Below are 17,626 nucleotides of genomic sequence, written 5' to 3'. Positions count from 1 at the left end.
TTATTGCATAACATAAATGCATTCCCATACTTAAATAAGAATACCAGACTAAATTAAATGTTACACAGACCATGTAATCCTGAAACAAATGTTCATCTAATGTTTCTCTGTTTAGATTTTCACACTTTGCACTATTTTCTTACACTTTATTATGCATTTGTTACATATTCCTTATTTTTTTCACCTTAATTTAATTGCTAAGTGTTTATTTGTATTTTAGAATTTTGTTTACATTGATTGCCTTAGTGTTTCCAGTGTTGTGTTCACTTTTCTTTTTATTAATAATTTGAGGGGATTGTAATCAAAGAAAAGTTACAGTACATTTAAAATAGAAAATGCAAACATTTAATGTATTTTTCCCTAGGTCCATATTTCCCATGAGTCATAAAAACATCAATAATTATCTATATCGATCAATATAAAAAACTCATATTGTGATACAGTTTTCAGTCATATCTTCAGGCGTAATTACAACTATAGATAATATGAACTCTCCACATTCTTTGTAGCTTTAACAGCTAACGTTCTTCTGTGAGGACTTTGTAAACCGTTTAAAATGTTTTCGCAAGAAGAAGAATCAAATTGAAAACCCGGAATGATTACTTAATTGAGTGTTTGTCCTAATATTTGACAGTGTATTTGTAGTTAAGTCTAGTATTTGTCATTTATAATCAGCAGAGCTTTTCAGCTTAATTATGGCAATGGCTGATTGCATTTTACCCCTTTACTGGATGCCTGATAAAAATTGCAGTTACACAGACAGAGAAAGAAGAAAGGTTCAAAGGGGAAACACAATAATAATAACTAAATAATAACAAAAAGTCAAATAGAATGGGCCAAAGAAAATGAATAACTATGTGGCAGCTTTTCATCAGGGCATTCATTTTTCACAGAGAACCAGTATGTCTTGTATCTGAGTCATTTTATAAAAAAAACAAAAAAAAAACAATATTTTCAACAACTTTAAAAGCCTCCTAAATTTTTTTTATATATTTTAATATATTTTTGAATTCTGTAAAAGAAAGAAGCTAAAACCAGACATTACATTTATTCTTGAGACAAATCTTGATGTCAGGTTTGTGTTATGGGTGAAAAAGTATATTTTTTATTAGTTCTTAAAATCTGGCACTAGGTTTTGTTTTTAAATATATACATATATACATATATATATATATATATACATATATACATACGTATATATATATATATATATATATATATATATATATATATATATATGTATATATATATATATATATATATGTATATACATATATACAGTGTATATACTGTGTATGTATATATATTTACACACGCGGTAGAAAATGGATGGATGGATGGATTTTCAACAACTTTAAAAGCCTCCTAAATTTTTTTATAGATGTATAAGTCCAAGTTTGCAAACCAGGCTATGTTTTGGTTTGCAGAGAGAAACCATCCGCCCGGATATCAATAAAGTTAGTAGTCAGTCTGATGGGTTGGAGGAGCCTATTTCTCTTAACCCATCAGCGGTACTTTGTGTCAACCATCCAGTTCCGTTACCTCTCTGTCGTTTCTTTGTTGCTCCTAGTGCCATCTTTATTTGCAATAGTCCACTGTACATCTCTCCCTCCTTTTCTCAAGCAGCTGGCAACTGAATGCACAAGTTATTCTCCCTCCACCTTTAACTTTCCTTTTCTTCACTTTGCTGAGCAGGGATATTTTATTCCTCCATCAAAGATGCATCCTATCAATTAAGTTAAATTACTCCTGCCTGCCAAATATTCCCCGCCTCTATGGGTGTCAACAAAGAAATACATGACTGTGAACCTCCAATGGCACGGCCCCGACACTTAAACATGAGTTACAGCCTTTCCAGTGCTATCCATGGGCAGATTACCAGACACTTTGGGCTGCTGCAATGAAGCACTGTTTCTTTGCCTTCACCCAGCTTTTTAATAAGTGCACGATGGATGACTCTCACACTTCTGACAATGAAAGGACTGATATTTTAATTACATACCGGTACCTTTTTTTCATCGACCTTTCTCATCATCGTTTAATTGCTGTTGTTAATCACTCATTAAATTTTATTTTTATTTTCTTTCTCCTATATACTTATAAAACCATTTGCTTAGTGGAATGGATTTTTCACTATTACTCCTAAAACAATTACACCGCTTGATGTGTTCAAAGTGTATTATTGTATAAGTGTGTGAGGTAAGTAGGTAGGTAGGTAGGTCTTTATTGTCATTGCAACAAGCACAACAATTTTTTTGTGGAGGTGAGGGGAGGTACAGTATATATTTTTTTTCAGATAGAACATTTAATTAATAGGTTAAGCTTATTTCAAAATCAAAAATTAGCATATTAAAATATGTTAAGATCTTAAGTGCCCACCGAAGACTCTAAAAACTTTAAAAAAGAGAAGCTACTTCCAAGGCATTTGCCAATTTCAAAGTTTATTTTCCATCCATGTTTATGTTATTATTATTATTATTACTATTAAATAGAAATGTGGGTGATTATAAAGTTCCAAGGTTAACGTTCTGGGAGCACTAACTGAGATAGTTATTAAAATAGGACTGGCATGATGCAGAATATTTCTCTCTTTGTCTATGTCTATGAGTAAATGCCAACTTGCAAAACTTCCTTTCAAAAGACTGACTATGCTGAGTTAAGCTTCCTTATGGCCCTGTGTGTATAATGTTTAAACAAATAGACTATTTGTATAACTTTCACAAAATGAATTGCATTTTTGTAGTTAACACTCTAAGGCCAAAGTCCAGTCACACTTTTGTATGTATTGTCCCTGTACTAGGACATACCACATTCAAGTAAAGTGTTTTGATCAAGTTCAAAAATCAAGAATTAAAGCACATTTCAAGTTACATTTACTTAGCGATTCTAGCAATTTTTCTTGGGTTTTTTTCTTGCCGTGTTTTTCCAAGATGCTATGTGTGTATCGATGTGTTTCTATTGTAAAAAACATTATTTTTACAAACATCAGCCTAAGGCTACTAAACACATCTAATCCATTATGCTGCACTTTATCGTGTTATGGGGGTAACGGGCTGTAAAGCTGTCTCAGTCATAAAGAGCGATCACAGAGTACCGAGTCAACCCAGAACACCAAGCTCTCCGAGCCATACACTGCCCTTGTTATCATCAGAACTGCTCAGTCACATACTTAACCTTTCCAGACCAGCCGTGCTGCATTATTTTCCAAATGACCTTTAGTGTTACTCATTTCATTTCCAATAATGGTGTACTAAATCCACTTAAATGCATCAGAGCATAATGTGTTTATTTTGGTGAAGAGGACAACAGAAACTGAAAAGGACCATGATCCCAGACACGCATTCAGTGAAAAAAAACATTTACATCTTTTCTAGGGCAGGGATGATGTCACGATCCTAATGCTTGAGAAACAGGTATGACTGACATTATCTAAACCCAAATTAAAGTGATACACAGACCTAAATCTAGACAGATAGTTTAAAAAAAATTCAGGTATTTGAATTATTAAAATATTAAGGTATTAAAATAATAAGTAGCTATAGCTAAGAGCCACTTGTCTGATTTCACATTATTGATAGTATTTTATTTACTGTATACAGCCAGATTAAGGTCAATATAAAATGAAAGTAATAATAATGATATCATAAAAAAGGTTGAAAAAATACTAGCTTATAAAAAGAAAGAACACTGAAAACTAAGCGGCACACCACCGACAAAATTGCTATGCTTGCAAAGATCAGAGAGTTTAATGCTATATGAGGAAGAAGGGGTGGGGGTGCAGGGATTTTAGTAAAATCACTAATGTACGCACTGATTACGTGTAACTCAAACACTGTGTGTGTTGTTCTATATGCCTGACAGGCAGTAATTTGGTGTATTATATTCTGCGGTTTTAATTGCACGCCACCATCGTGTCCCTCTGACACGTTATGAAGTGATGATGTACAATTATTTCGGGGCGGCGGGAGATCAGTGGAGTGACATTATAATCATCCTCATAGGGATCCTTCTCTTCATCTGCAACAACCATTAATGTTTAAATGGGAGGAAGCAAAGAAGGGGGGTGAAACATAAAAATAGTTCTCAGGGAGTTTTAACCAGAATCTGTTGGAGGATTATAGAGAATCACGTCAAAGGAGAAGGAGAGGGGTGTGGATAGACAATAGAGGGTCTGAATTAAGTGACGGTTTCTCTGGATAAGCAGCAAGTTAAGATGCTCCTCTACTGTCAGTGCCAGCCCTCACACTTCTCATACAGGCCCGGGCATTAAGGAACATTACAGCGGATGAGCCACGCAGGGCGGAACTGATGGGCTATTCTGGGAACAGACCAGGCAATCTCAAAAGACAGGGGGACATAAAAACCCTGACATGAGCCAGCCCCATCCTGTTAACAGTCAAATCACATACCCAACATGAAATCATGACTATAAATGTACATATTCTAACCCTTACTAAGTCAAAAGACCTAACACCAGAGTGGGAAGAAGCCTGCTTTACAAGGAAGACACACTAATGCAAGGTAAACTCTCGAGTAGTAAGCAACAGTTTCTAAAGTTTTGCTCAAATTCCTGAAGTGACACTTGGAAACAAGCAGTTTATGACTCATAATAATAAAAAAGCATTCCACATGAGAACAATCCCTGCCTTTGATGGTGGTAATACTAGTAAGGCCAGGGCCGAGGGCTGATATTAAACCAATGCCTCAAAGCATTTAGATTGTTTATGCATAATTTAACACCTACAACAGCAGTGGATGTCCGTCCGGACCAGAGAGCAGGAGGGTAAAAAATGCTGAACGCAGGACCTTTCTGGTAGATGATGGAGTAGAGTAAAAGGAGGCTCATTAAATGACCCAGCCCCACTGTGGACAAAACACGCTGGGAGGAATACACAAGAATCTACCATCTCACATGCTGGTGGACTTTTTTTAACCAATTAAATATGAGAAATCTTATCACGCTTACTAACAGCCAATTTGTGTTTTCTGCTGTTGTTGCACCTTAGGAATTCTTTATAGGCAAATTAAAACAGAACTCTTTGTTGTAAAATAAAGACTTACTGATATGCAAATAGATGATATCACCGATAAGCATGCCTACGAAGGATGTGAGCATAATGCCAGGGTGAGTTTTAGGGGTGATGAGCGAGAGACCAACCCGCTCTGGTGTGATTGACAGCATGGTCAAGGGTTCCAATCTGTCCTGGCCCTGCATTAGCATTTCTTAATTAAATGCCACAGCAATATGATCTTTAAGTATCAACATCTTCCTCGCTCCTGATAAGACATCATTTCCAGGGGGCAAAAGCTAAAATCAAGTGAACAGCTAAGAGCCCACATGACCACTCACTCAGCATCAGGACTGAGGTAATCTTGTGTGCTGATGTCTCACAAGAGAAACAAAGCAACAACTTAATGAAACAGAACTGTAATGAAGTCATTAGTAATCATAGAGGAAAATACAGATCTTAAATGCGTAATAATCCTATATTTCTAGGTATACCAAAATGCGTAATCACGTTATACATTATACCTGCAATGTGGTCATCCATTAGCGATGCGCTTTCAATTCGGATTAAAGATAAATCATCAAACAGGAAAAGTTGGGGCTGTGTGCAAGTGTGGTTCTGGCTTTAATGAGGGTGTTTCTTTGTGTTTGCTGCTCTTTATTCAAGACGAGGGATGGCCTGGTGATCAGTCAGTAATGAAAGCACACATAGGGCCGATTTGTCACCAATGGCTAACTCTGGCAGCACATGGCTGCTCCGGCTGCATGATTTGTGAATCCAGGAGCTGTATTTAGTAGTGCCATTTAAAGACATATTGGAGAACTGTTCCATATGTACATGTGTGTATGTAAAGTGTCACATTTGCAGCACTTGGGAGAGGAGAGGGTGTTCGCTGGAGGGTTTGTGAAACATGAGCATTTCTTCTCATTAAAGGAAAAGCCATGTTTAAACCAAAGCTTGTTTGCTCCGGCTGTAATATGTTTGCAAACATCAGTTGGAGCAAATGAACACATTCACTCAGCTCTGCTTTCGTGGAATAAACTTGGCCTACAAATGAACTAAGTGGAACCGTTCACAGAAAAATATGCAGGAATACACAGAGAGAAAAGTAGTATCGTTACATATGTCCTCATCTTCATAAGTCTAGAGACACATAAGTTTGATGGTTAAAAACTGCAAACACAACAATTAAGTAGTTATTCAACTATGTACTGTATTACACCTCAATGGAAGCATTTGAACTTGACTAGGCAGTGTGGGGCTGTATTGCGAATGTAAAACTAGTTGAATAGACTGTAACTACAAGTGGGTTTATATAAGGGACATTTGCACTGCAGAAACTCTGAACTTTGTGTTTAGACCACAGGAACTATTCCCTAAATGTAGTTTCTGGGTAATATATCGTAAGGATCGCAAAGGCTTTTGTTCTCTCATGAGTCCGTATAATACTGATTAAATCACAAGCAAAGTTAGGGTGTAGATTCTTTGCATTGAATATACAATACACAGGCATTTTCTTGTAGACAAGTAGACTGGTAAGAATTAATTGAATGCTATAGAGAATTAGTTGTAGTTTGCATACAGACAGTCTGACAAACATTTGAAACTTGGAAAATTGTCTTGCACAATATTTTTTTTACACTTTTACGTCAGCGGGAAATCATATTGGATGCAAAACATACCTATTTTAGCCATTAAATCTTAAGACTCTACACTCAGATCGCCAATGACCTGATTATGCCAAACGACACATAATTTGGAAAATAGTAAAGTTGCTAAACATGAAACTCACCCGCAGATGTCGCATTTGTACTCTCGCATGCCTAGGTGCCTCTTCACGTGGTTCCTGGCATCTCCCAGCTGAGCAGTAGCAAAGTTGCAGATCTTGCAAAGAAAGGGCTTGGATCCTGTAAAGTTGGAAATTGACATTTGAGGCATTAACACCTACACAAATTTAAAAAGGGGCACACATGTATTTGACTAATACAGCATCGCCACTGTCTAGTGTATGACTGCCATTGCTTCAAATTAACCAAAGATTGATTTCAGAATCATAAAACCAGATGTCCTCAATGTAAATGATGTAAAAATTAAATATCTCTTCTTTTACTCTCCATCCATTATTGTCATTCACTCAAACTCTTACCTACTCGTCCTTTACATGTGGATGTGTAAATTGGATTCTAAAAGGTCAGTGCAAAAACATAAATCAATTAAATGTGTGCCCACTATCAACCATTCCATCATTAAAGGGCTAATCACTCAGGCAGGCTTCAAAGGGAGGTTTCTTCCTAATTATTGTCATTAATAAGTCCAGAGGGGGGAAGGCACATTGCGAGAGTGGCATCTGATGACCATCCTTCATTTAAGAGAAGGGCTATGAGGGATCGTATCTACAGTATTTAGTATTGGCGCATACATATCTACATGACTCAGTTGAACTTTAAATCATCTGCTACACATCTTGATGTATTTGCAAATATTTAAAAGCACTTTAAGAACAAAATGACTTCCTCAGTTAACATACAGGAGAGCTTCCACTCTTCGAGTAAGAGATTCCACATGATTTTAGAAAAACATTTTAGGGAATTAAATTCAATAAGGAAAACATTGGGAGGGGTCAGACAATGTTTGACGAGAGAGCCAGGCTCTTTTTTTCTGCTCATCCCAAAATGTTTGAAGGGGTTTAGGCTTCCCCCATCACTTTTTTTACGAAACGCATCAAAAGCATAAAATCTAAATAAGCTTGCGCTAATTGTTTATGACCGTGTACATGTACTTTCTATGTTCTTCAATAAAACATTAGGTTAAAATTATTTTGGTCAATTAATTTTCATCTACACACATACACTACATCAGGAGTGCCCATTACGTCGATCGCGAGCTACCAGTCGATTGTAGAGGGCTTGTCAGTCGATCGCCAGCCAGGCATTAAAAAAATAGACCTAAATATTACTGATCATCAATCTTCACTAAGACGTCACTGTCGTCATTTGTTTGACATTCGCGGCACCCAAAGATCTTCTGAGATAACACTGGTTGATCGAGGGGAAGGCGAGAAACACTTTTTATTTCAACAGACTCTCGCATCGTACCTGCCGTCACAACGCTAAAGACCGACTGCACGGTTCCTGTCTTCACAATGAAGGCACTGCTACATCCTGCCTGCGCTAAAAAAATAAGAGTCTCAAAAAACTGGTGTGCACGGAGTTTGCCGCCATTGTATTTCTTGTAAAGTTTATAAAAACGAGTATGGAAGCTACACAAATAAGATGCCAAAAACCAACCAATCTCATGTGGTCTTGGGCAGAAAGGAACACTTTTTTTCTCATCCATTTGAAAATGTGGACGTTATCAGCAGTAATGTCTGATTCCAATCAATGCAAGTCATCAGAATCAGGTAATACTCCAATTTATATTCTTGTCTTCATGAAAGAAAGGAATCTATGTGTTAAACATGCTTGTATTATCATTAAACACCTCCCCTCGACTTGGTCAATTGAAAAGTAGCTCGTCTGCAGACAAAGTTTGGGCACCCATGCACTACATTGATAACCCTTTCAAGTACACATGCACAATCAAATAAGATTATGTCCTTCTTGACAACTATGACCTCTCCATCCGATACATTATTTTTTGTATGACAGTAGGCTTTCAATTCTGTAAATGGTAACCAATCCCAGAACCAAGCCTACAACATACTATGTTTTCTAAATTGTGAGTACTTAAAATAAATTAGCACTTTGCTTGCAGCATTGCCATCCTGATTGTTTTATTTGGCCGGATTTACATAAGTTTTCCAAGAACTTTGCAGCTGTAATTGTGCAAAAAAAAAACAAGTAATGGGTCGCAAGAATGTTTTAGTTTTTGAAAGTACTATCATCAAGAAACAAAAGTCTCCAAATATTTGGTGGAAAAGGGGTTTCTTTCGAAGTCAGAATGGATTATGAATACATCCTATCCCAGGGTTCCTGACATGTATATACGGTAATTCAAATTGAAGAGGAACCTAACCCACTGATTAAGCAGTCCGTCTCTATTTAGTTTGTCTATATAGTGTATTTATTGCAGGCAGTGCAGGCCAATGCTTGGAAGTACAATACGACTGGGGCTGCCTTGTATGATATCCACATTCACATCTCTGAGCAAAACGATATTCTCTACAGGTGAATATCCCGAGATATTCTGCAATATTTATTCTAGGGGCTGCTCGTGAATTGATTAAGCACTTTGTGTAGATTACTAATTCATTCAGTCACGGTTCACTGGCAGTGAGCTGAAAGTATGACACATTGAATCTTAAGCCGGTAACGAAGATTGAAAGGCAAGCCTGTACTAACAAGGCCCATAAACACAGAGGGTGGGAGGGTTTACACATAGTCTGCAAAGCCTAACGCATCATTTCAAACGCCCATACTGTGCATGCAATATTCAAAACAGTCACCCAGTCAAGTCATTTTATCTGTGAACGTTACAACACATGGTTACTTTCATGTACAGTGATGTGTAATGTATTTTGGATTACAGCAGTGTTCCAAACATTTTTGAGATGAGGCACATATTTTGCGTTGAAAAAATCCGGAGGCACACCACCGGCAAAAATCATTAAAAAACAAAACTCAGTTGACAGTGAAAAGTGGTTGTCGCAATTGTTGTATATGACTTTAAATCCTAACCAACCATGCATTACTATAGCTCTTGTCTCAAAGTAGGTGTACTGTCACGACCTGTCACATCACGCGGTGACTTATTTTGAGTTTTTGGGTGTTTTCCTGTGCTTAGTGTTTAGTTCATGTCTTGCGCTCCTATTTTAGTGGCTTTTTCTCTTTTTTTGGTATTTTCCTTTAGCAGTTTCTGGTCTTCCTTTGAGCGATCTACTTTGTTTTAGCAATCAACAATATGTCATTTGTTTTTATCCTTCTTTGTGGGGACATTGTTGATTGTCATGTCATGTTTGGATTGTACATTGTGGACGCCGTCTTTGCTCCACAGTAAGTCTTTGCTGTCATCCAGCATTCTGTGTGTGTTTACTTTGTAGTGAGTGCACTTTTAGTTTTGGTCTGCATAGCCTTTGCTAAGTTTCAATGACTTTTCTTAGAGGAACTCACTTTTATTTTTGGTTTTAGCATTAGACACCGTTTTACCTGCACGCTGCTTCCTGCTGTTTCCGACATCTACATAGCAATTAAAGCTACCGGCTACCACCTACTGATATGGAAGAGTATTACACAGTTACTCTGCCAAGCTCTAGACAGCACTGACACTCAACAAAAACACATCATTTGGAGACTACAATTACTGGTTTGCAAAAAGTCATTTTAACCAAAATAGGTGAAATAATATAATCTCCCACAGCACACCAGACTATTTCACGGCACACGCCGAAGCACAGTGGTTGAAAAACACTGGATTACACAAAAATAATATTACTCGTATAATATGCACTTTTACATCTAAATTCAAAGCCCAAATTTCTCACGAATACAGGGGTACTGTACAAATTCAACCGGAAGACAAACAGAGCACAACTGATCTGCGTCTTAATTCTGCTCACACACTAAATCTAAAATTATGAAGGGATTGGGCTGAAACTGTGTCGTATGGAAGGTTTGAATGAGACGTGGCACGAAGAAAGATGTAACGTCGTGCAGTTCTCACATCTCATCACATTAATTAATACTTTACTAGTCCACTTAAACACCTGTCATGAAACTGAAATTGACCAACAATGCTGTGTCATGTTAAATTAATACTGCTATCCACACGGGGGATGGGGTCCCTCATATCCTTGATGAGACAGAGAATGACTAATACATTTCCTGAGAGGGAACATTGTGATGTTTAGCTTCATGTACATACACAATGTGGCACCTTAAGCCTTGCGTTTGATCGTCAACAGTAGATTGAGGCAAATATGTATTTGATCCGGCGTTAATTTTGTAATTTTACACTCTTACACAGACATAGCATGGACAGGCCATGATTTTTGCTCTGTGGGAGATTCTACGGTCCACTGCCCCGTTCATCAGCCCCTCATTGTGGTGAAGTCTTTCTACCTTTAGCAGAGAAGGAGCCGCAAAGCAGACTCTATCCACCTTTATATTTGACAGTAGGGGTGATGTTCCTGGGGCAATATTTCTCTGCCACCAAACACATAGAATTAAAATGATGCCAAATGCAAAATGTTAGACTTATCCGACACCATTTCATTCTTCCAAGTCTAGCCGGACTTACTATTTTCCAAATTATCTCGCCAAGACTGGTCTCAATCTCATCCTTATCTGTGTACTTTATGGTAGAGGAGCAACGATTCGAGCGAAAATAAAAACTTGTTGCTGACAAATTAATTTGTCACTAATATTGATGTTGTTGCTCGTGTTTTTCCAGATGGAAACAAACATGCACAAGTTAGGCACGACCGGAAAAATTACTGTGGCCACTGGCAACAACATTTCTAGTGAAAACAGGGAAAGTAAGTGAACATATTACCCTAAACACGTCGAAGTGGTCCTTACTTTTCTTGAAATTATGTTTGTGATGAGGGAGCATTTAAGTCTCAGGCTAGTCAGAGATCTGGATGATGCAGACTCTCCTCGGTAAGATACTGTAGCGTGTTCAGGGTCACTACAGTTATCAGCAAATCTAATTTAAAGGGGAACATTATCACCAGACCTATGTAAGCGTCAATATATACCTTGATGTTGCAGAAAAAAGACCATATGTTTTTTTAACCTGTTTCCGAACTCTAAAAGGGTGAGTTTGGGGATTTAAACGGCTTTCAATTGTTCGCCTGTCGGAGCAATGAACTTTCACCCGTGACGTCACATCGTGAAGCGACTCGCCATTTTCTCAAACACATTACACACACCAAGTCAAATCAGCTCTGTTATTTTCCGTTTTTTCGACTGTTTTCCGATACCTTGGAGACATCATGCCTCGTCGGTGTGTTGTCGGAGGGTGTAACAAAACGAACAGAGACGGATTCAAGTTGCACCAGTGGTCAAAAGATGCGAAAGTCCCTCGTTTGTTCGGCACATTGTACCGACGACAGCTATGCTACGACAGAGATAGCACAGAGATGGCAAGAATGTGTGGATAACCTGCGACACTCAAAGCAAATGCATTTCCAACGATAAAGTCAACGAAATCACAAAGGTGAGTTTTGTTGATGTTATTGACTTATGTGGAGTGTGCTAATCAGACATATTTGGTCACGGCATGACTGCAAGCTAATAGATGCTAACATGCTATTTAGGCTAGTTGTATGTACATATTGCATCATTATGCCTCATTTGTAGCTATATTTGCATCCAGCCTTTTTCTCCACCCACATTTAATGCCAAACAAACATAACAATCGTTGGTTAGAAGGCGATCGACAAATTCGTCCGCGCTTCCTCCCGTGCCGCTGTCTGTCGTGATTTAGCTCAAAAGCTTCTCTTTCTTCTTTAATTTCATTTTCGGTACCTGCCTCCACACTCCAACCATCCGTTTCAATACATGTGTAATCTGTTGAATCGCTTACGGCGCTGAAATCCGAGTCTGAATCCGAGCTAATATCGCTATACCTTTCTGTGCTATCTGCCATGTTTGTTTATGTGTGGTCACTCTGTGACGTCACAGGATAATGGACGGGTGGATATAATGACGGTTAAATCAGGCACTTTAAAGCCGTTTTTCGGGATATTGCGTGATGGGTAAAATTTTGAGAAAAACTTTGAAAAATAAAATAAGCCACTGGGAACTGATTTTTATTGGTTTTAACCCTTCAGAAATTGTGATAATGTTCCCCTTTAATGTTTTATGCCATTTTTAATGCCACTTTGAAGAAAATATAAGTGAAGTGAAGTGAATTACATTTATATAGCGCTTTTCTCAAGTGACTCAAAGCGCTTTACATAGTGAAACCTACTATCTAAGTTACATTTAAAGCAGTGTGGGTGGCACTTGGAGCAGGTGGGTAGTGTCTTGCCCAAGGACACAATGACAGTGACTAGGATGGCGGAAGCGGGGATCGGACCTGCAACCCTCGAGTTGCTGGCACGGCCACTCCACCAACCGAGCTATACCGAGCCATATCTTACCGTAAAAAGGTATGATGTATGGTCAAAATCTTAAAACTGTTTGTGGAGACAAAATTGGAAGAACTTGGCAATGCAGTAGCAGCAGCTGACAGTTGTACTAGTGACAGCGGAACTTGCAGAATTTGACATTGTTAAGTGCCGCTTCCTTTTAATGGCCGACTTGTGATTAGCTAATAGCATGTGTGGTTTTACCGCATTGATGCCCATTGAGCGAATTTGGAGAAGTATTAATTTATTCACTGTTCTGTTACAAACAGAGAACAACGAAATGGGATAAAACAGCTATTATATGAAAGCGGGTAGAATTAAATAAGCTCTGCTTCTTCCTACTCCTTTTCGGACGTGCTGTAATGAAATAACAATATTTCGTTATATTCGAAATAAAGTGAAACTGAACTGAACTTAAATTGACTTATTGACCATTCTCCCAGTCCAACAATTTTTTAAAACATGTTCCCTCCGGGTACTCCGGCTTCCTCCCATCTCCAAAGACATGCACCTGGGGATAGGTTGATTGGCAACACTAAATTGGCCCTTGTGTGTGAATGTGAGTGTGAATGTTGTCTGTCTAAGTTGGCCCTGCGATGAGGTGGCGACTTGTCCAGGTTGTACCCCCCTTTCCGCCCGATTGTAGCTGAGATAGGCTCCTGCACCCCACGCGAAAATGGATGGATGGATGTGTAATGCCTCTGTACATCGAATTTAATGCCATTTAAGACCTTCATTTTCGCAAAATCCATTTAAAGGGGAACATTATCACCAAACCTATGCAAGCGTCAATATACACCTTGATGTTGCAGAAAAAAGACCATGTATTTTTTTAACCGATTTCCGAACTCTAAATGGGTGAATTTTGGCATATTAAACGCCTTTCTGTTTATCGGTCTTGTAGCGATGACGTCAGAACGTGACGTCACCGAGGTAACATACACGCCATTTTCATTTTCACATTACAAACACCGGGTCTCAGCTTTGTTATTTTCCGTTTTGTCGACTATTTTTTGGAACCTAGGAGACATCATGCCTCGTCGGTGTGTTGTCGGAGGGTGTAACAACACTAACAGGGAGGCATTCAAGTTGCACCACTGGCAAGAAATCTGCCGCCAGACCTCCATTGAATGTGCCAGAGTGTCTGCACATTTTACCGGCGATGCTAAGGCAGACATGGCACAGAGATGTATGGATAACCTGCAGATGCATTTGCAACGATTAAGTCAACAAAATCACAAAGGTGAGTTTTGTTGATGTTGTTGACTTATGTGCTAATCAGACATATTTGGTCGCGGCGTGACTGCCAGCTAATCGATGCTAACATGCTATGCTGATCGATGCTAACATACTATTTACGCCAGCTGTATGTACATTTGAAACTAGATACCCACATTTAATGAGAAACAAACACTTACCAATCGACAGATTTAAGTTGCTCCAGAGTCACAAGATGTGAAAGTCCTGATCGTTTGGTCAATAGCTTCAGTGTCTTCTTCAATTTCGTTTTTGCTATCTGCCTCCATACATGTTTCAATACATGCGTAATCTGTTGAATCGCTTAAGCCGCTGAAATCAGAGTCTGAATCTGAGCTAATGTCGCTATATCTTGCTGTGCTAACCGCCATGTTTTTTGTATTGGCAGCACTGTATGACGTCACAGGGAAATGGACAGTCGCATCGCAAATAGCGAAAATCAAGAACTTTAAAGCTTTTTTTAGGGATATTCCGGGAGGAGTACAATTTTGAAAAAAACTTCGAAAAATAAAACAAGCCACTGGGAACTGATTTTTATTGTTTTTAACCCTTTTGAAATTGTGATAATGTTACCCTTTAATGACTTTTAATGCCCCCCAAAACCCTGTTGTGTTGACTAGCTCATACCAGAAAGACAAAATTGTCCAAAAAAATCTTCAACTATCATTTCAGAATAAGTCCACCAGCAAAACTTTGTCAATATACCTGTGTGCATCTTTCTAAGTACATCATCACAAAATAGATTTTCATTTTGAGGAAGTTAGATAGCTATGGTGTTTTTTTTGTTTTTATTGCTTCTAATTTTACTGTCCTTTGTTTACACACAAATTGGTTTAAAACGGAGAACAGTTTAATAGTTATTCTTTGTGTAACTGTATTCCTGAATTATGTAATCATCTTTTTTAAGTAATACATATCTCAACCTGTTTTTAAAAGTTGATGGCTAAATTAGAGACACTGAATAGGTTGTCACTTCATAATCCGATTAGATGACTAATCGTTAAGATAGTCAATGACTTGACACATTTCAAAATAGTCGTTACTTGCAGTCTACTTCATGGGCACATTTGTCTGGGTCAAAGTACATGTTGAATTCAGCTGACATCACATCCAGCTCATTAACAATGCCTGGCTCAAAGTGGTGAGCCAGCGAGCATCTGTTGTCATAGCGTTCTGGGCAGCATTTTGCGTTTCTCGAAGAAAAATGCCTTACTCTTGCGTTGTTTTAGGCTGTTGAAACGTTTCAAATTGCAAAAAGTATAAATGTTTCTTCAGAGTTTCTCGAAAGGTAATCAAGAATGGCGAAACATGTTAAAATGTTCCGAAAGATGACGACAAAAATGTCACGCACTCCAGTTTAAGAAAGTAGAGTCGAAGAACACACAAGTTACCAATTAATGCTTTGTTTGTTTGAAATACTTTTAACGTGTAGTATTTCCCATTTAAGTATTAACGATACATATTCACCATTAATTGATTAACGTAGACCCCAACTTAAACTAGTTGAAAAACTTATTTGGGTGTTACCATTTAGTGGTCAATTGTACGGAATATGTACTGTACTGTGCAATCTACTAATAAAAGTCTCAATCAATCAATCAATCAATCTTAATATCATTTATAATTTATGTTGTTTTGGAGTTCTTAAAAACACACTTTTGCTATTAGTGTTTTGTAAACTACCAACTCGGCGAATCTAAATAAAATAAATGAAATGAGATCAAAATCTAAAATAGATAGGCTTTTACCAAAAGCAGCAATCATAAATGAGGCTTTCAGCACATACACAATGTTGAGATCTATACTTATATTTTGGTAAAGACGGTGAAAAACATGCGTACTTGTAAACGGCACGTAGAACAAAAACAAGGCAACAAACATTGCTGTACACACAAATTAAATCATAAAATGCAACCTTACTCGAGCAAAAACGATGCATTATTTATCCGTGAGAGTTTTGATACCAATTTTCTTGAACGAGCCGCACAAAAAGAAGTATGTAGAACTCTGTGCTTTTCCAAGTTTTCATCTGTTTTGCCATGTAAAATGACATCTGGAGCACCAGATAGTTCGAGATGTCTGGGAACGCGACCAACAGATAATCCTTGAGATCACTCGACATCTCTTTTTAGATGAGCTAATGGGATGGATTCAATTGCACAGTTTGCTTTTAATGGTAAGATTACGTACTCAGCTAGTTCACACTCGGTTTGCTGCACTGTAGCCATGTTGGTTTGGTGGCCCACCACTTTGTCTACTTCTGTTCAAAGGTCACATGACTGAATACAACCCATAATCAATCAATCAATCAATGTTTACTTATATAGCCCTAAATCACTAGTGTCTCAAAGGGCTGCACAAACCACCACGACATCCTCGGTAGGCCCACATAAGGGCAAGGAAAACTCACACCCAGTGGGACATTGGTGACAATAATGACGCAGTGGGACGTCGGTGACAATGATGACTATGAGAACCTTAGAGAGGAGGAAAGCAATGGATGTCGAGCGGATCTAACATGATACTGTGAAAGTTCAATCCACAATGGATACAACACAGTCGCGAGAGTCCAGTCCAAAGAGGATCCAAGACACAGCAGCGAGAGTCCCGTTCACAGCGGAGCCAGCAGGAAACCATCCCAAGCGTAGGCGGACCAGCAGCGCAGAGATGTCCCCAGCCGATACACAGGCAAGCAGTACATGGCCACCGGATCGGACCGGACCCCCTCCACACGGGAGAGTGGGACATAGAAGAAAAAGAAAAGAAACGGCAGATCAACTGGTCTAAAAAGGGAGTCTATTTAAAGGCTAGAGTATACAAAGGAGTTTTAAGGTGAGACTTAAATGCTTCTACTGAGGTGGCATCGCGAACTGTTACCGGGAGGGCATTCCAGAGTACTGGAGCCCGAACGGAAAACGCTCTATAGCCCGCAGACTTTTTTTGGGCTTTGGGAATCACTAATAAGCCGGAATCCTTTGAACGCAGATTTCTTGCCGGGACATATGGTACAATACAATCGGCAAGATAAGATGGAGCTAGACCGTGTAGTATTTTATACGTAAGTAGTAAAACCTTAAAGTCACATCTTAAGTGCACAGGAAGCCAGTGCAGCATATAAGCTAGTTGGTAGGGGATCAAATAATTATTTTTGATATTTAAATACTAATAAATGCATTACCATTATTTATTTTGATCAGTAATGTATTTTAATGTTGCTGTTTTTTATTTTGAGTTCATGTTCTGTCTCTTAAATTAAACCTATGAAAAATGTATGGTCATGTCATGTATT

General features: G+C 38.3%; 1 protein-coding gene across 1 annotated transcript in view; it reads right to left on the bottom strand.

Annotated features, from left to right (window-relative positions):
* The window catches only part of znf407 (zinc finger protein 407), a 302,639-nt gene that overhangs the window by 268,105 nt on the left and 16,908 nt on the right, over window positions 1–17,626 (bottom strand). Inside the window, exon 4 of the mRNA XM_061916333.1 lies at window positions 6,802–6,916. Within this exon, the coding sequence (XP_061772317.1) occupies window positions 6,802–6,916 (115 nt within the window). The remainder of the gene's footprint in view (window positions 1–6,801; window positions 6,917–17,626) is intronic.

This window comes from Nerophis ophidion, linkage group LG11, assembly GCF_033978795.1.
Source record: "Nerophis ophidion isolate RoL-2023_Sa linkage group LG11, RoL_Noph_v1.0, whole genome shotgun sequence".
Taxonomy (NCBI): domain Eukaryota; kingdom Metazoa; phylum Chordata; class Actinopteri; order Syngnathiformes; family Syngnathidae; genus Nerophis; species Nerophis ophidion.
The sequence above is the reverse complement of the archived record's forward strand: the minus strand, read 5'-3'. Positions and strand labels throughout refer to the sequence as shown.